General features: G+C 48.3%; 2 protein-coding genes across 3 annotated transcripts; both read left to right on the forward strand.

Moving 5' to 3' along the window:
* Positions 1-11441: 11441 nt before the first annotated feature.
* On the forward strand, positions 11442-12606 carry LOC125548813 (elicitor-responsive protein 1). 2 transcript variants are annotated; one of them, XM_048712351.2, is made up of 4 exons: positions 11443-11642; positions 11752-11817; positions 11929-12067; positions 12192-12606. In XM_048712351.2, exons 1-4 carry the CDS (start codon positions 11576-11578, stop codon positions 12409-12411), a joined length of 492 nt encoding a protein of 163 aa, XP_048568308.2. In that variant the 5' UTR covers positions 11443-11575; the 3' UTR covers positions 12412-12606. The 2 variants fall into 2 exon arrangements, with proteins under 2 accessions (XP_087369577.1, XP_048568308.2); XM_087513451.1 differs by having other exon boundaries at positions 11442-11642; positions 11752-12067.
* A 4363-nt stretch (positions 12607-16969) lies between these two features.
* Positions 16970-18113, forward strand: LOC125548814 (elicitor-responsive protein 1-like). The gene is made up of 4 exons (XM_048712353.2): positions 16970-17179; positions 17273-17338; positions 17431-17569; positions 17686-18113. Exons 1-4 carry the CDS (start codon positions 17113-17115, stop codon positions 17903-17905), a joined length of 492 nt encoding a protein of 163 aa, XP_048568310.1. The 5' UTR covers positions 16970-17112; the 3' UTR covers positions 17906-18113.
* Positions 18114-19588: the final 1475 nt, after the last annotated feature.

Genomic DNA, 19588 nt, shown 5'->3' on the forward strand with positions numbered 1-19588 from the left:
CTGGAAGAGTGCAAAGCCCAATTTGAGGCCGCACTAGCCGCGGCAGGGGAGCCCAAGGAGACCCCCTCTGGTAATATACGCTTTGAAAGATAAGGATTATGCGAAGTGCGGCATGGGTGCAAATCTAAAAAATGAAATGCAGATGGCGCCGGATTAAATCCGGAAGTGCAACAACTCCGACGCCAGCTGAAGGCTGGTGAGAGCGTGCTGACAAAGGTGAGGCGGGAGAAGAACGATCTCCAAGATGCCAAGACCAAGCTGGGCGTTGAACTGAAGGACGTTCGTGCCCAGCTGTTGGACTCCGTGAAGGAGAATCAGCGGCTTCGACGCGGCATATATAGTAAGTGCTTAAACGAACTTTGGAAAAAGAGTTCGGTCAGGAAGTCGACTAACAGAGTAATGTCTGTAGGTATGCTAACAGGTCGTCCTGCAGAGGAAATGCCCGGTTCTAAGGGTGACCTTCTTCCCGAGCTCTCACAACTGCACGAGTGAGTTCGGCAGGTGATGCAAGGCATCGCCCAGGCTTTGTGGCCATCCGTCTCCATGCCCGAAGGCCTTGGATAGCTTGTAGAGAAGCTGAAGGGAGCGCGGTGGCGCTTTCGATTGTGGAAGATGTCGGCCTGCCGTCAAGGCGCCAGGGAGGCCTGGGCCATGGTGAAGACGCGGTACACGAAGGCTGACCCAAACCACATGGCCGAGGTCGGACCCGTAGGGCCTGATGGGAAGGAGATCCCTGTGAGCTTAGTATACAGCCAAGTAGAGTTGGCCGCAAAGTATTCCCAATAGGACTGTAAACTAGACAACCTGTTAGATGGTACTGAAGAGGAATACAATCAGTCAGATTGACTATGTAATTTTAATTGACATGTGTAATGCCTTCTAGCCGGATTGTAGATCGTTTGTCATGGCCGACCTTTTCGCTTCAACCTCGGGACCTGATGGTCCGGAGTGTGTCCGAATACCCTCGCGGTTATATAAGAACCGGGGTATGCATGGAGACCAGGCGTAGGGGTCATTAGTGCTTGAACAGACAAGTGCCCAACTAGTTATGTTATATTACATGGTTAGTACGAAACATCTTCCAGGGAGAATAGTTCTGTTAGGGGTTCCTTTCCCTGGGAGGCATGCCCTAAAGTGCATGTCCATTCTGCGAAAAGAGGCGCAGGAAGAACATATGGGGGCGTATAGATAAAAAATATCATCTTTAGTTCACCGACCGAATATTCCCTTAAGAACGCTAGCTTTCGGCTTCACCCAGTCTGAGGTACACATCCGGCTGACCCGGCAGTAACAATCGCAGAGGTGCTCCCTTTACCACCTAGCTGAACAATCGGGAACGTAGGGGTAAGCACAGGAGCCAGGCAACCCAGCTTGGCCAAAACTTAATTCATATCGATGCATATCATGGCGAATAAAAAGGTACATGCGGAAGTGTGACACATGTGTTGGGCATGAAGCCCGTATAAATAAGCTTCTGTTTAAAGAATCCCCCAGGTTTAATGAGTGCGGATAGCGCGTCATTTTATGAGCCTTTAAAGGCTATAAGAGAGAGAGGAGAAGGAGAGAAATGTAAGACATAAAGTATGTAAAAAAATGGATAGAGGAAGGAGACGAACACAGAGTCCGGCGGTAGGCATAGAATCTTCGGAGACGGGCTGTGTTCCATGGGTTCGGCTCAAGCCAGTTATCCGATGCATCTCGCAGGCGGTACGCTCCACCAGTCAGGACTTGGTCAATTATGAAGGGACCTTCCCACTTGGGCTTGAGTTTGTCCTTTTTCTTGTCCGGCGGGCGTAGAACTAATTTGCCAACGTTGTAATTTTTAGCCCGTACTTCTCTGCTTTGGTATCTTCGAGCATGCTGTTGATAGAATGCGGAACGGGCTTTTGCCACGTCTCGCTCTTCCTCGAAGGCGTCCAAACTGTCCTGCCGATCGAGCTCAGCTTCTCTTTCTTCGTACATGCGCACTCGAGGTGAGTCATGAATTATGTCGTGGGGCAAAACTGCCTCTGCGCCGTACACCATGAAGAATGGTGAGTATCCGGTGGTGCGATTCGGCGTGGTCCGCAGCCCCCAGAGTACGGAGTCAAGCTCCTCTACCCAGTGCGTATTAGATTCCTTGAGGGACCGCACTAATCTTGGTTTGATGCCGCTCATGATAAGACCATTTGCATGTTCGACCTGGCTGTTGGTTTGTGGGTGATAGACGAAAGCATAATCGAGCTTGATGCCCATGTTTTTGCACCAGAGTTTTACCTCATCGGTCGTAAAGTTCGTGCTGTTATCAGTGATGATGTTGTGGGGGACGCCGTAATGGTGTACAACCCTGGATATAAAGTCTATCACCGGTCCGGATTCGGTCGTCTTAACAGGCTTGGCTTCTATCCATTTGGTGAACTTATCCACCATGACCAGTAAGTATTTTTTTCTTGTGGGTTCCTCCTTTAAGGGGTCCAACCATGTCAAGCCCCCAGACCGCGAAGGGCCAAGTGATGGGGATAGTTTGGACGGCGGTGGGTGGCATATGGCTTTGGTTTGCAAAAAGGTGGCAACCGATGCATCGTTGGACTAAGTCATGGGCGTCTGCCCGGGCCGTCGGCCAATAAAAGCATGTACGGAAGGCCTTGCTTACAAGGGACCGAGCTGCGGCGTGATGTCCACCGAGTCCGGCATGAATTTCAGCCAGGAGGTTCCGCCCTTCCTCTTCGGAGATGCACCTTTGAAGGACTTCGGTAGTGCTTTTCTTATAAAGCTCTCCCTCATGGACTTTATAGGCTTTAGGTCGCCGCACTATGCAGCGTGCCTCATTTTGGTCCTCAGGGAGTTCCTGCCTGGTAAGGTAGGCGAGGAATGGTTCTGTCCACGGGGCGATGATGGCCATTATTACGTGGGCTGAAGGTGTTATTTCATTGGCAGAGCCTCCGATTATGTCAGAGTGTTTGGTGTCGGGCAGTGCGGTTGGGTCCGGGCTGTTATTGCCAGGTTCCCCTTCCCATACTACGGACGGCTTGAATAGCCTTTCCAAGAAGATGCTGGGGGGACTACATTGCGTTTTGCGCTGATGCGTGCCAGGACATCTGCCGCCTGATTATTTTCCCGGGCTATATGGTGAAATTCGAGGCCTTCAAACCGAGCTGACATTTTTAGGACGGCGTTGCGATAAGCTGCCATTTTTGGATCCTTGGCATCAAAGTCTCCATTTATTTGGGATATTGCGAGGTTCGAGTCCCCGCGCACCTCTAGGCGTTGAATGCCCATGGATACTGCCATCCGGAGACCATGTAAAAGGGCCTCATATTCGGCTGCGTTGTTGGAGTCTGTGTACATTATCTGGAGTACATATTGAACTGTGTCTCCTGTGGGGGACGTCAAAACGACGCCAGCCCCTAGACCGGCCAACATTTTGGAGCCGTCGAAGTGCATGACCCAGTTTGAATATGTGTCGTACTCTTTAGGGAGTTCGGCCTTCGTCCATTCTGGGACGAAGTCGGGCAAAACTTGTGACTTGATAGCTCGCCGTGGCTTGTAAGTTATGTCGAACGGGAGGAGCTCAATGGCCCATTTTGCAATCCGGCCCATCGCGTCGCAGTTGTTTATAATATCGTTAAGTGGCACTTCCGAGGCTACTGTTATTGAACACTCTTGAAAGTAGTGTCACAGCTTCCGGGATGCCATAAATACCGCATACGCAATCTTTTGATAATGTGGGTACCGTGACTTGCACAGAGTAAGGACAGTGGACACATAATAGACCGGCTTTTGAAGGGGGAATTTGTGTCTGTCCGTTTCTCGTTCGACGACGAGCACTGCGCTTACGACCTGATGGGTTGCTGCAATGTATAATAGCATTGGTTCGCCAATGTTTGGCGCGGCCAGGACTGGGTTTGTTGCCAAGATGGTTTTTATTTCGTCGAGTCCGGCCGTGGCTGCATCCGTCCACTCGAAGTGTTTGGTGCGCCGAAGGAGGCGGTAAAGGGGTAGGGCATTTTCTCCTAAGCGGGAGATAAAGCAGCTTAGAGCCGCCACGCATCCGGTTAATTTTTGTATTTGTTTGAGGTCCTTCGGGATATCCAATTGTGACAGAGCTCGGATCTTGGCTGGATTTGCTTCAATTCCTCTACCGGATACAATGAAGCCCAAGAGCTTTTCGGCTGGAACGCCGAAAACGCATTTTTCTGGGTTGATCTTGATGTCGTATGTTCGGAGGTTATCAAATGTTAGCCTCAAGTCGTCTACTAGAGATTCGACATGTCTTGTTTTAACGACCACATCATCTACATATGCCTCCACTGTTTTGCCGATCTGGTTTTCCAGACATGTCTGAATCATGCGCTGATATGTTGCGCCGGCGTTTTTGAGCCCGAAGGGCATTGTGTTGAAGCAGAATGGGCCGTATGGTGTGATGAATGCCGTTGCGGCTTGGTCTGACTCTGCCATCTTTATTTGATGGTAGCTGGAGTATGCGTCGAGGAAACACAACGAATCGTGTCCTGCGGTAGCGTCGATAATTTGATCGATGCGGGGGAGAGGGAAGGGATCCTTTGGGCAAGCCTTGTTAAGGTCCTTGAAATCAACGCACAGGCGCCAGGATTTGTCCTTCTTTGGTACCATCACCAGGTTTGCTAGCCAGTCCGGATGTTTTATATCTTTGATGAATCCGGCCTCCAATAGCTTGGCTAGTTCCTCTCCCATGGCCTGTCTCTTAGGTTCGGAAAAACGCCGAAGAGCCTGTTTGACTGGCTTGAATCCTTTTAGGATATTTAAGCTGTCTTCGGCCAGCCTGCGTGGGATTCCTGGCATGTCTGAAGGGTGCCAGGCGAAAATGTCCCAGTTCTCTCGTAGGAACTCTTGCAGTGCGGCGTCTACATCAGGGTTTAACTGTGCCCTGATGGAAGCTGTTTTATTGGGGTCCATTGGATGGACCTGGAATTTGACTATTTCGTCCGCCGATTTAAAGGAGGTGGACTTGCATCTTTTATCGAGTATCACATCGTCCCTATTCACCGTGGAGCGCAGCGCAGCTAGTTCCTCAGCCGCTAGGGCTTCGGATAGCGCCTCGAGGGCTAGTGCGGCTGTCTTGTTTTCGGCGCGGAGTGCTATGTCCGGATCACTAACGAGAGTGATGATTCTGTTAGGCCCGGGCATCTTGAGCTTCATGTACCCGTAATGGGGTATTGCTTGGAAGACTGTAAACGCTTCCCGCCCTAGCAGAGCGTGATATCCGCTACTGAACGGGGCCACCTGGAACATGACCTGTTCAGACCTGTAATTATCCGGCGTGCCAAACACCACATCTAGTGTGATTTTTCCTTTATAGCGCGCTTCCCGACTGGGGATTATTCCTCTAAAGGTTGTGCTGCTTCGCTCAATGCGGTTCCAGTCTATTTCCATGTTTTGAAGGGTTTCCTCATAAATGAGGTTCAATCCGCTGCCGCCATCCATGAGTACCTTGGTAAGACGAAAGCCGTCCACTATTGGACTGAGGACCAATGCGGCTGGTGCTCAGGCTGTTCGGAATTTAGGTTCATCACTGGCGTTAAAAGTAATAGCCGTGTCACTCCATGGGTTTATTGTTGCTACTTGGTAGACTTCGGCAAGGCCGCGGAGTGTTCTTTTTCGCATATTATTTGATGCGAAAGTCTCGAAGACTGTTAATACCATACTAGTTTCTCTGGGGTGGCTTTCTGTGGTTTCTGGAATTAGAAGATCTTCGCCAATTTTTGCCACCTGCCGGAGTATCCAACATGCTCTAAGGCTGTGAGTTGGTGTGGCGCCCTCTGCACTGTGAATTTTACAGGGTCCATCAAGCCATCCTTCCAATACGGTTGCGTGCCCTGTAGAGGGCTTTTGCTTTTTGGTATTGAACCCGGGTGTCTGACGATGATGCACCCTTTTATTTTGGACGGGGTTTGTATTCAAGGCCGGATTGTCCCAAAATTTTGTTTCGGTTTTCCAGGTGCTTTCCATCGCACAGTACTTTCGTACTATGGACGCCAAGTCAGCATAACCAGGAGGAATCTGGCCCAGTAATAATGTACTGTTTCTTCGGGCTCTTGCCTAATTTGGGATAGATCGCTTATGTACGGGTGGGTGGGCGGAATCAAATCCGAAACCTCACCCAATCTGAGACCCAGGGGCCAAGGAGTTTCCGAACTCGGAAGTTTGGATTCTTGGATGTTGTCCAATGAATCTAGCCCGTCACCTGACTTTAAGTTCAGGTCTTGAGTGATGTCCTCCCCTCCGCGAGTATCCGACTTGTAGGGATCGGGAATCCGGACATATCTAGTACTTAAGATAGATGAAGGGTCGTCGCACTGTCCCTCTACCACGGCAACATGATGGGTGACCTGGGGGGAGTTAATCTCTCTCAGATCGGGTTTAGAACCAATCTGGTCGTAATCCATAGTGACTCCCAGGGCGGCGAAGCGATCCAAGAGCTCGTTTAGGGAAGAGAGCTCCATTGGATCTAGCTACTCGGCGAATTCCGAGCTAACGTGAAGATTGCTTTTGATGACCCGAGCGGTCATCGTCAGCACAGCAGCTGAACGGGTGGTCATAAGGAAACCACCTAGCCCGAGGGTCTGGCCGACAGCCAAAGCTCCCTTAGCAACGGTGCCGTCTTTAAAGACGGGATGAGGCATCCTTCCTGATGGTGACGGCACAGAGGAACTCTCAATGAAAGCACCAATGTCGGTGTCAAAATCGGCAGATCTCGGGTAAGGGGTCTCGAACTGTGCATCTAGGCCGGATGGTAACAGGAGGCAGGGGACACGATGTTTTACCCAGGTTCGGGCCCTCTTGATGGAGGTAAAACCCTACGTCCTGCTTGATTAATATTGATGATATGGGTAGTACAAGAGTAGATCTACCACGAGATCAGAGAGGCTAAACCCTAGAAGCTAGCCTATGGTATGATTGTTGTTCGTCCTATGGACTAAAACCCTCCGATTTATATAGACACCAGAGAGGGCTAGGGTTATACAGAGTCGGTTACAATGGTAGGAGATCTACATATCCGTATCGCCAAGCTTGCCTTCCACGCCAAGGAAAGTCCCTTCCGGACACGGGACGAAGTCTTCGATCTTGTATCTTCATAGTCTAGGAGTCCGGCCGAAGGTATAGTCCGGCTATCCGGACACCCCCTAATCCAGGACTCCCTCACCCCTCCCCCGTATATAAAGGAGTGGAGGAGGGGGAGGGCCGGCCCTCTACTATGGCGCGGCCTAGGGAGTCCTACTCCCACCAGGAGTAGGATTCCCCCCTTTCCATGTAGGAGTAGGAGAGAAGGAAGGGAAGGAGAGAAGAGAAGGAAGGAGGGGGCGCTGCCCCTCCCCCCTAGTCCAATTCAGACTAGGCCTTGGGGGAACGTCCCGCCCTAGGCAGCCCCTCTCTCTTTCTCCTAAAGCTCAAATAAGGCCCATATACTCCCCGGGGGGTCCGGTAACCTCCCGGTATTCCGATGTCCAAACATAGGCTTCCAATATATCGATCTTTACGTCTCGACCATTTCAAGACTCCTTGTCATGTCCGTGATCAAATCTGGGACTCCGAACTACCTTCGGTACATCAAAACACATAAACTCATAATACCGATCGTCACCGAACGTTAAGCGTGCGGACCCTACGGGTTCAAGAACTATGTAGACATGACCGAGACATGTCTCCGGTCAATAGCCAATAGCGGAACCTGGATGTTCATACTGGCTCCCACATATTCTACGAAGATCTTTATCGGTCAAACCGTATAACGATATACGTTGTTCCCTTTGTCATTGGTATGTTACTTGCCCGAGATTTGATTGTCGGTATCTCAATACCTAGTTCAATCTCGTTACCGGCAAGTCTCTTTACTCGTTATGTAATGCATCATCCCGCAAGTAACTCATTAGTCACATTGCTTGCAAGGCTTATAGTGATGTGCATTACCGAGAGGGCCCATAGATACCTCTCTGATACTCGGAGTGACAAATCCTAATCTCGATCTATTCCAAATCAACAAACACCATCGGAGACACCTGTAGAGCATCTTTATAGTCACCCAATTACGTTGTGACGTTTGACAGCACACAAAGTGTTCCTCTGGTATTCGGGAGTTGCATGATCTCATAGTCATAGGAACATGTATAAGTTATGGAGAAAGCAATAGCAACAAAATAAACGATCATCGTGCTAAGCTAACAGATGGGTCAAGTCAATCACATCATTCTCTAATGATGTGATCCTATTAATCAAATGACAACTCATGTCTATGGTTTGGAAACATATCCATCATTGATTCAACGAGCTAGCCAAGTAGAGGCATACTAGTGGCACTCTGTTTGTCTATGTATTCACACATGTACTAAGTTTCCGGTTAATAAAATTCTAGCATGAATAATAAACATTTATCATGATATAAGGAAATATAAATAACAACTTTATTATTGCCTCTAGGGCATATTTCCTTCAACTAATGCAAGCTTTGCCCATCTCTTCATCAAAGCTCATCATCAAAATTGACATGTCTCTTTATTTGCATGCATTGAGGCTAGAGTGTGTGGGCTCTTTGCATCCTTCGGGGCGTCGAGTTTTTGTTGTTGTGATTGTGCTAGTTGGTGATGTCCTTGATTTAACTTAGGTGGAATATGGACGGTTGTAACTATGGTTTCAGCCTAGTTTTTCAGGATTAATCAAAGATCATTCTTCTGAATTAATGAATAGGCATAGGTGCAAATCTTTTGCCTCATTTCAAAGATAAATGGTCATGGGCATATTGGTCAAATGTAACCCCCATATTTGCCATGTTGACGCTCTTCTCTCTACTTGCCATTGAAACTAGGGTAACATACTTCTCCCAAATCACACATTGGTTATAGATGAAACTTTGCAAGACTGTTCATTGAATTATGAAGATTTCAAGTTATCTTTGCAACATTAATTTTGAATCCAAACTAAAATAATATGTTTGTATATAATTTATTTTGTAGCTGGTATTTTACCATGTTAGTCACCAAATTATGTCTGGTTTAGTAGAATTGCTTTTATTTTTTCTAAAATTTATATTTTGAACCTAAAATTCAAATGTGAAACTGAAACAAGTTTATCTTAAACCTATGTTAATTTTAGCAACAAATTTACCAGATTAGCCAATGGATGGATACCAATTTACTTGTTTTCAAATGTTCCCATGCACCCTGAATTTTGAACCCAACATTTGAATTTGAAACTAAAACAAAAGTTTCACTCACACTATGTATTAATTTTAGCCGACAATTTACAAGGTTGGCCCCTGGTTTATGGCTGATTTACTAAATTTTGTTTACATTATGTGTGTAGCTTGAATTTCGAACCCAAAACTTGAAGTTAAAACAAAAATAAATTTCTCTCAAGAGGTATGTCAATTTTATGTTCAAGGGTGTGACTTGTGTTGCCCTTCTGCATTGCAATCTTTCTTTATTTCGTCACTAACTAAAGAAATATCTTGACCATCCTTGCCACCTATAGCCTACACTTGATCACCAAAATTTGGCTCTAGAAATCGGATGCCACTACCTCCACTATCTACGAGCATTCCTTGTATCTCATCCTTAAGAAAAACCACCATCCATTGTCTAATTCGGCTATGTTGGTTCTTCTCCCAGTTCTTCAACGTAAATGTCCACACCGCCATCAAAAGGGATATGCTCTAACGGTTCCATGCATGCCTCATTACTCACAAGACAACTGGTCCCATCAAACAAACCTTCCCCGAACATCAGTAAGTGCAACATCTCTCCATCTAAAATAGTGTGGTGTAGCCTTAAGGGACATTGAGTCTATCCCATTCCACATATCCCATGGAGAATCACAAACAAACAATCTTCTCCTCACACATATCACAATGGTTGGTCGTCAATGATAAAAATTTCCATCAAAGTGAAACCGAACTTGCAAGATAGTCCTTTCAACACATAAAGAAATAAACCAAATCATTCAACATTCACAATTTAGAAAATTTCAGATTATACCCAAAAGTGTACACGGTGTGAAGAACATAGAGGTAATAGGGGAAAAGACTTGCTAATGTGCCTCCACCTAGATAGTGACTTGGCAGGAGGAGGGGATGCAATAGCCGATGAGTATTGGGATGTAGTGGGAGCTGCCGTGATGGAGGCAGTGCATGGGCGGCAATGGGCTTAGGGCATGGCTGGAGCAGACTTGGGGTGGGGAAGAGACGAGTTGAGGCAAAGATGTGGCGTTCCGATCACGATTTGTGCTGGTATCAAGTGCCAGTTGGGCCCAACCTAGGTGTGTAGAAGTAGGGGGTACATGAGGGACATGGCTGGGAAAGGCCGCAAGGGGACGATGATTGAGACCAAAGGTCGGAGTGGAACGAAGCAATGGAGTACCATGTTTTTTCCGCTCAATGAACAATCACTTTCAGTCTCTCTAGTTGCACGTGGTGTGAGGAACCTTTGTATAAGATCAACCAGAACCAGGTGTGTGGTTGTATAAGGTTGGGTCTGGTGCACATAGTGGATCATACAAGTTGTTTGACCCAATGTAGAATGGAAGCCGCCTGATCCGTGCCATGACATCGGCGGACCCTCGACGGTGGCGGTGTTGGTCTAAGGTGGCAAGACGTCTCACCCACCATCTAGTCCATTCCAAACTGGCATGGAGTTCTGGTTGTCATGACTATCGAAAGATCCGTCATCAAATGAAGGTTGAAACACCGCTTCATCTACGGGCGAAAACTTTTGTTCTTCATTAATCACCCTCAATAACGACGAACTTGCGTCGTTACCCTGTGGAAGACGTTGTCTTCTTGCTTATGTACTGACCTTGAGTGGTTTGTCTGGACAACTATGATGAAGATCAATAACTACGCGACGGAGATATTGTCGAAGAGGTCAACATAGCCGTAGGTATTAGAACCAGACGAGAGCTTGGCTGATGTGAGGGCCAAACGGCCCCTCTTAAACATGCGGTGTCGAGACCCGGTCCAGTTACGTTTCTACAGATATGCGCTAATTCATCCGAGACCGCGATCCAACTACGTTCCTCTCTTCCATTCCATGTCACCGCGTAGAGAATTTAGTAGACATCAAAAGAGCACGCGCGCCCGGCCCATGGTAAAGTTGGTGATTGGCAAGTGAAGACGCAGTCCGGGCGAAACGAAGGATTCTAGCTGTCGTGTCTCGAGGCTCAACCAGTAAAGCACAGTACTAGTTGCCAACTTGTTTTTTTAAGGGAAGTTGACAACTTGGGTTAAAGAACGGAGAGGGCTCCACCTTGTTTTCGTGCGGGAAAGGAAGGAGAGTGGAAGCGAGTACTGTAGGAGCCTTGAACCCGTCCAAATGGCGCGAGCTTTCCTCACGTTGCGACGACCAGCTCTGGAGTTTTGAATGGACCCGTACAGCGGCAGCCGCTACCCATCCGAGGAACCAAGTTGTACTATATAAATACGCCGGCGCGCCTCAGTTACGGCACCTCAATTGCAAACGCCTGAGATCAAAGACGAAAGGGAGAAAGGCATTCATTCAGAAGGGCAGAGCAACCGGCCGGCCGTGGGAGTGTTGGTTAGCTTCCCGGCGAGAACGAGTGAGGAAATACAATGGCGCGCGGTCTCCTCGAGGTGCATCTGGTCCACGCCAAGGGCCTCTCCGGCAGCGATTTCCTCGGTGAGTAGAGTACTCTACTGCACGGGTGTTCTTGGCTTCGATTTGCTCTGTTATGTGTTGGGTTGTGGACGGAGACTGAATGTTGTGCTTGCCGTGTATGTGTGTGCAGGGAAGATCGACCCGTATGTGGTGGTGCAGTACCGGAGCCAGGAGCGCAAGAGCAGCACCGCCCGAGGTCAGTCCCTGCTTCCCTTCCACCACACAGCTCTGTTCTTGGTTCCTCGTCTCGACCCCGGTCCACGAAATAAATTTTTGCTGAACGAAACAACTGCGTGCTGTAATGCAGATGCGGGGAGGAACCCAAGCTGGAACGAGGTCTTCAGATTCCAGATCAACTCCTCCGCGGCCAACGTGCAAGATAAGCTCGTCCTCCGGATCATGGACCACGACAACTTCTCAAGCGACGACTTCCTCGGCCAAGCAACGTGAGTAAACTCCTACTCCCAGCTGCCAAGCATCAGCACTTCAGCAGCTAATTGAATTGAAGTGGCAAATCAAAGACGAAAGCAAGATCTGGATCAAATTACTGAATATATCTGTGTGATGCAGGATCAATGTGACTGATCTGATCAGCATGGGCATGGAGAGCGGCGCGTCGCGGCTGAACCCGGCCAAGTACAGGGTGGTCACCGCCGACAACTCGTACCACGGCGAGATCAAAATCGGCATCACCTTCACCGCCGCAAAGGTTGATGCCCATTCCCAGGTTGAAGAAGACGGAGCACAGGTTGGGGGCTGGGCACAGAGCTTTCGTGGGCAGAAGGTCTGAGGGTCCCTCGGTCGTGCATAATTAGTCGTGCTGGTTGTGGGCGTGGCTGCTCTGCCAACCGCATCATATGCCTTTGATTAACTGATGTGATTCCAAGTGTATGTACGCTTCATTTTGTAGCACTTTAGATGTATAGTCACAACAGCTTAACTTAGCCAAATCCATTTATGATTAAGATTCTTTTGAAACACCATACATTCTACACTGTTGGATTCTCCATTGTTGAATGTTTGTTGATGCCTTGATAACTTGGTAGCTTGTACAAGGTGTGCGTTCATGTACGAACCCGTTTTTCGATTTTTCCTGCCAGCCTCAACCTGGGCGCTCCTCTCATGGGAGCAGCCCCGACTAAGTATTTTATGTATCGCAAACGGCATGCTTTAATAATTGAGAGATGGTACACTTACGTAAGGATTTCTACGTACCTTATGCGTACGACCCGGCGTGGTGGAATTTTATTGGGCCTTACCTCGCCACACGGGCCCACCCTGAAAAGGGGGGGGGGGGTAGGGGGGTAGTTTAGTTAGCGTGGGATGGGTTTACGTAACCTTTCGTAAACCATCACGTAGGTGTAGCATTATTGTTAATAATTTGTGATAATCTAGCTGCACTAAAGAACTGTAATCCTGTTCTCCCTTGTGTCCTTTTTTTCGTCACGCGTCGCTCCATCCCTAGGGCGGCACGGGCGGCGACCCCAAGCCGCCGAGGTGGCCGGCCCCTCCAACCCCTCCTCCCCCCTTACCGCCGCCAAGCTTTAAGGCTGCTTTGGTGTGTGGTCATGTGTGACAAGCGGTATTGATTACGATTGTAATAATATAATGTGATGGCTAGTTTAAAAAATATACATCACAATAATACAGAGAGACTCTCACGTATAACCCTGCATCGCTCCCGGGGGATGGGGCAGCTCAGTCAAATCCTAAGAGCATGGTTAATAGTATAGCCAGCTGCTGGCTATATGATATTGCCACGTCATCTATAGCCAAGCTTACAACCGACAAGTCCAATAGTAGCATATAAATATGTAATACCTTTTGGATATATGGCCCACCTCACTCTCTCACAACATGTCTAGGAGCGTGTGTTGCAGCCGGCTGTTAATCAGTAACCCGCTTCCCTTCTCTCTCCTCCCATCTTCCCTCAAACTCATCAAAAATATAATATTTAAAGGCTTATAGCCCGCCTAGTCATCCTTATTGTACTTGCTCTAATCGCTGTTGTCGCACACACTCCTCCTCCCCATCAATATCATGTCGCCGCTGGAGGAGGCCGGCATGCAAATCCCTGTCCGGCAGATGGCGGGCCCTCGTCTCCTCGCCCCCATGGGAGATCTCTGGCCTAGAGCGCGGCTGCGGCCCTAGATGTAGGTCATTCCCGACGAGGATCTTGAATCCTAGCGGCGGCCTTGGGACGGTGGTGGTCGAGTTGTCCGCAGCTGCTAGGTCAGCCGGCGATGGGCCCGATGATCCTATTGTGGTCACGTCGCTCTTGTTTTTCGGCCGACGGGGCTATTGACCTGGGTCGACTGCGGCTCATGACGGCGAGCTGGTGGTGGCTACCACGACTGCTGTTGTGTCGCCACATGGCGTCCAGTAGTCAGTCAGGAGGAGATCTGGCACGTCGGCTAGTGCTGGCGGCGAGGAAGGGGAGGCGCGACAACCGATGAAAACTATGTCAACTTCAGTCATAATGGAGGATGGCGGCGTCTAAACATCGTTACCCTGATGAATGCATTGTCATTGCATGTCTTGTCTCCTCGCTTGGCGCTGTTCTCCCTCCCAAGGGGCATCATTTTGGAGCAGCTGCTGGAGGGGTCAGGAGGTGGAGTGGCGTCGTATATGTCACATCGACAATGATGGGTCTCGGCGGCATAGTGCAGCGGAGTCTCAATGTCGGAGGTGTCTTGATGGATGACCGTGGGGCTGTGGCGTCGATGGCTAGCCTGGCAAGGATAATGCGGATCTCTACCCTGGAGATGGGTCGACTATTTGATGATAGTGGCAACTTTCAAAGTGTGTGCATGTGGTGCACGCTTAGGGTTTGCTAGACCGGATGTGTGCTCCCATATGCCATGTTACTCCGGTTCTAGATGATGAGGCGTTGTGATGTCATCTCCATTGTCGAGTTTGTAGGTGTGCAAGTGATGGCTTCTTGTTGTTTGATACATGTTTTTGCTCGACCTTTGTTGAATAATTCAATACAGATGGACGTGTGCATTTTTTTATGGTGAGGCCTGGAGTTTTAACCTCCTTTTCTAAAAGAAATACATAGAAGGAGGCAATAATTCAATGCGGTGCCCGGCTCATCTACATTGTGTGAACAGTAAATTCAGAAAAAAAAATATTAAAAAATGAAAGTCTAAAAAAAAATATGAAATTTTTAGTATTGAAGATGCTCATGTGTGCAAAGTGCGTGATTTTTTATGGTGTTTAGACTTTTAAGGAGCTCGCACAACAAAACCTGGCTATGAATAGTTTTCTTTTCAAAGTTTTTCACACCCTCAATTTGCTTTTATTGGCACGAGCTCCTCATATATCTAAACAACACGAACTTTTACACGAACCTTCACGTATGAGCATCTTCAATGCATTAATTTTTAATATTATTTTTCCAAATTTACTGTTTACCCCCCCCCCCCCCTCACCTTCCACGTACGAGCATCTTCAATGCATTAATTTTTAATATTATTTTCCAAATTTCCTGTTTAACCCCCCCCCCCCCCCTCTCCCTCTGCAGAATAGGCTCTTCCGTTTAGGAACCTCGGCCGTCTGGTCTTATACAATGTTTTCCATAACAGTTTTGCTAAAGCACATGTAGATGTGTCATAAGTATTGCACATCTAAGTCTTATGTCGTTGATTTTATGCAAAGATTCGCGTGGTTAATTTTTTTTCCTTAAATATTTGATTGAGTCTTTTAGACGTGCACACATCTAGAAGTACCTAGACAGACCCATGTGCGGTGTCAAGACCCGGTCGAGTTACGTTTCTGCAGATATACGCGAATTGATCCGAGACCGCGATCCAACGAGGCGTTTGGTTCCCACTCCTGTATCGTTTTCGACTTTCAGTATCGGGAAGCGCTGCTTCTGAAATTTTCTCTTGAATACGCGTTTTGTTTGGTTCGGGCACAAGCGAGTACAGAGCAAAGGGGATTCTGTATCCGGCCGGATCAGTCATTTTCGCGGATGTGAAGCCCTGTATGAGATAGCGTCGTAACAAAAAACAGACCGACCGAACCAAACAGCTGCTACTGTTTTACAAAAGCGCTGTAATCGGAAGCGGGGGTTTTCCACCCAACCAAACGCGTTGCAAATACGTTCGTTTCTTCCATGTCACCGCGTAGAGAATTTCATAGAAGTCAAACTGAGCACGCACGCACGGTCCATGGTAAAGTTGGTGATTGGCAAGTGAAGACGCAGTCCGGGCGAAACGAAGGACTCGTTGTCGTCTCGGCATTTAGGAAACAATAATAACGCCCTGATTGTGGATCGTTCGGGCTCTGTTATCTTAGAACATTTATTCCTTCAAGGACCTAGCTCTGTTCCTCTGAAACCCAATCTAGATGTCAGGCAAATCATAGCGGTGGGGAGCTGGTACCTATGATGAATCCGCCGGCAGTTTACACATGATGGATCACCCCCTCCTGCTTTTAAATGGCCGATGTCGATACTGGCAATTGCAAACAATTTCCATCAGGCCAATGAGAAAAGGACGGGTAATACTGAAGAAAGGTGGAGGACACCGGATCCCAGGTTTGTCAAGCTGAATGTTGATGCTGCTTTTTATATTGATGAAGGTATGGGTGCTACAGCAGCTGTAATTAGGGACGAGAAGGGTATGTTCCTTGCGGCGCAATGCAAATTTATACCCTACGCAGCTAATGTGGTTAGTACCGAGGCCCTTGCGATGAGAGATGGGCTGGCATTTGCAAACTCATTGGGCTTTCCTAGGATTGAAGCGGAGTCCGATTCCACGACTATCATAGAATCATGTAATGGCTAAGTAAGATGGTGGGATGAAGTAGCAGCAACATTCATCGAATGTGTGGATATTTCCTTGTTGATCGGGAAGGTCAAATTTCAGCATTGCTCTCGTTCTTGTAACCAAGCAGCGTATGTGCTAGCGAACTTCAGTTTTTGTAATAAGTCTTCTCTTAGGTGGACGGACGAGCCCCTGGGCTGTCTAGTTTCTAAACTAGTTGACGATGCAATTCCTCTTTTAAATTAATAAAGTTAGTTATGATGGTCTTCTTAAAAAAAAGGACTCGTTGTCGTGTCTCGAGGCCTGCTCAACCAGTATAGCACAGGACTAGTTGGCAACTTGGGTTAAAAGAAAGAAACGGAGCTTGTTTTCGTGCGGGAAGGGAAGGTGAGTGGAAGCGAGTACTGTAGGAGCCTTGAACCCGTCCAAAAATCGGCTAGACTGGTGCGTGCTTCCTCACGTTGGCGACGACCAACTCCGGAGTTTTGAATGGACTCGTACAGCGGCAGCTGCCACCCATCCGAGGAACCAACCTGTACTATATAAATACACCGGCGCGCCTCAGTCACGGCACCTCGATTCCAAACGCGAGCCACAGGAGAACAAAGAAAGAGAGAAAGACATTCATTCACAAGGGCAGAGCAGCCGGCCGGCCGTGGGACTGTGTGAGAGGATCGAGTGTTGGTTAGCTTTCCAGCGAGAACGAGAGAGCAAATAAAATGGCGCGCGGCCTTCTGGAGGTGCATCTGGTCCACGCCAAGGGCCTCTCCGGCACCGATTTCCTCGGTGAGCATGCGTGTTATTGGCTTCCATTTGCTCCGTTCTGTGTTCGGTTGTGGACGGAGATTGATCTTCGTGCCCACTTGTATGCACGTGCAGGGAAGATCGACCCGTATGTGGTGGTGCAGTACCGGAGCCAGGAGCGCAAGAGCAGCACCGCCCGAGGTCTGTCCCTGCTTCCCTTCCACACAGCTCTGTTTTCTTGGTTCACAAAATATTATGTTGCTGAACGAACCAACCGTGTGCATGTACTGCAGATGCTGGGAGGAATCCGAGCTGGAACGAGGTGCTCAGGTTCCAGATCAACTCCTCCGCGGCCAACGTGCAGGAAAAGCTCGTCCTCCGGATCATGGACCACGACAACTTCTCAAGCGACGACTTCCTCGGCCAAGCAACGTGAGTAAACTCCTACTCCCAGCTGCCAAGCATCAGCACTTCAGCAGCTAATTGAATTGAAGTGGCAAATCAAAGACGAAAGCAAGATCTGAACCCCGTTCTTGAATATGGTGCAGGATCAATGTGACCGACCTGATCAGCATGGGCATGGAGAGCGGCAAGTCGCGGCTGAACCCGGCCAAGTACAGGGTGGTCACCGCGGACAACTCGTACCACGGCGAGATCAAGATCGGCATCACCTTCACCGCCGCAAAGGTTGATGCCCATTCCCAGGTTGAACAAGACGGAGCACATGTTGGAGGCTGGATGCAGACCTTTCGTGAGCAGAAGGTCTGAGGATCCTTCGGTCGTGCATAATTAGTGGTGTTGGATGTGGCATGCTGCGTGGCTACTATGCCAATCGCATCACATGCCTATGATTGAATGATGTGATTGCAAGTGTATGTATTCTGCATTTTGTAGCACTTTAGATGTAGTCAGAACAGCTTAACTTAGCCAAATTCATTTATGATTAAGATTCTTTTGAAACACCATACATTCTTCATTGTTGGATTCTCCGAGGCGGCCGGCCCCTCCAACCCCTCCTTCCCCTTTACTGTCGCCGGTGCCTCCCCATTAACGACATAGGGTTGCAACATGTTGGATGGCATGAATAGATGCAAATCGACGTTGATTAGATACATAAGATTATCTTCTTTTAGGACTCCCTGTGGCTCTTTGGACGCAAACCCAAGAATATTGCATCTCTCATCTTTGTGGCCTCGACAAGAAAGAACTGAAAAGTTCACGAGGCCCTTAAGGGGAACGCTTGGATCCTCAAGATCAGCCACATCGCGGTTCTCTCCGCCGCCCACATTCAGGGAACAAGAAACGGGTGCCCACCTTTTTTTCAAGTGTCGCTATACGATTCGGCTATGGAAGTCTCTCATTGAGTTGCTTGGTCTCGCGCACATGGATACGTCCGAGTGGCACATGGACGAATCCGTCTTTGAATGGTGGGACAAGAGAACCGACAACCGTAACCCCAACCGGCAAGCTTTGGCCTCTCTCATCATGCTTGTCTCGTAGACCATTTGGAATGAAAGAAACGCTCGGGTGTTTTGTCATAAGAGTGCGCCACCGACCATCCTACTCGCCGCCATCGTCGACGAGGCCAAGCTTTGGGTGACTACCGGTGCAAAGAAATTAGGGAATATTTTTGCGGGCAAGTAATTGTCATGCCGTATCTGTGAGTGTGTTGAAAGACTCTAAACTCTATTCTCTCCTTATTTAATAAATGAGGCAAATCTTTTGCCTCCGTTTTGAAAAAAAAAAGATTATCATCTCTCAACCCCCGTCTATGTATGCTGGATACAACAATTACTTTGTAATCGCCATGTTCGACAAAACCAATGATTTCGTCGTTGTTTTCGACCAATGAAAATTACTTGGGTCAGAGCACATGTCCCCTTTCCACTAGTAGATGTTGTCCAACATGACCAAAAGAACTTTGCTATGACCGGTGAGGGGTATATATTCGTTTAGCATCCGCATGACTATGGTAATGCCTACGGTTTTTTACGTTAGGTTGGTACAAACGCTATGCAATTACTTATTTGAAACACACATTTTCCTTGTCGGTATAAACTAGACCTATTGAGAACCCAACACCAATCTTCGTATATCTCAAGAAAAATGCTCAAGTAATTCTGTGGTGCGGGTTCCTCATGCACCGATGTTGGCTCATACCCATGGCACCAATGAAGATGGGTTGCCATATCTGCTGGGTCAAGTCGCACTTTTGGATCTATGCACATGCGCCACTCTCATATTAGTTCGGTTTCAGCTTCACTCTCTGGCTGCTTGCTATATGCTAGCGTTGCATCATGTGCATCGATTCCATTGCCTGCGCTGCGCGTACCGCAGCACGAAAAGAGTAAGTGACCATCGAGATCAATGTACAGCGCTAGCTAGCACAAACTCGTTGCGGTAGCGAGATGGTTGGACCGACCTACGCCTCTGTCTCGCGGTCTGGCAGTG

The sequence above is a fragment of the Triticum urartu genome, chromosome 3A, assembly GCF_056163025.1.
Source record: "Triticum urartu cultivar PI428250 chromosome 3A, HENAU_Tu73, whole genome shotgun sequence".
Taxonomy (NCBI): Eukaryota; Viridiplantae; Streptophyta; class Magnoliopsida; order Poales; family Poaceae; genus Triticum; species Triticum urartu.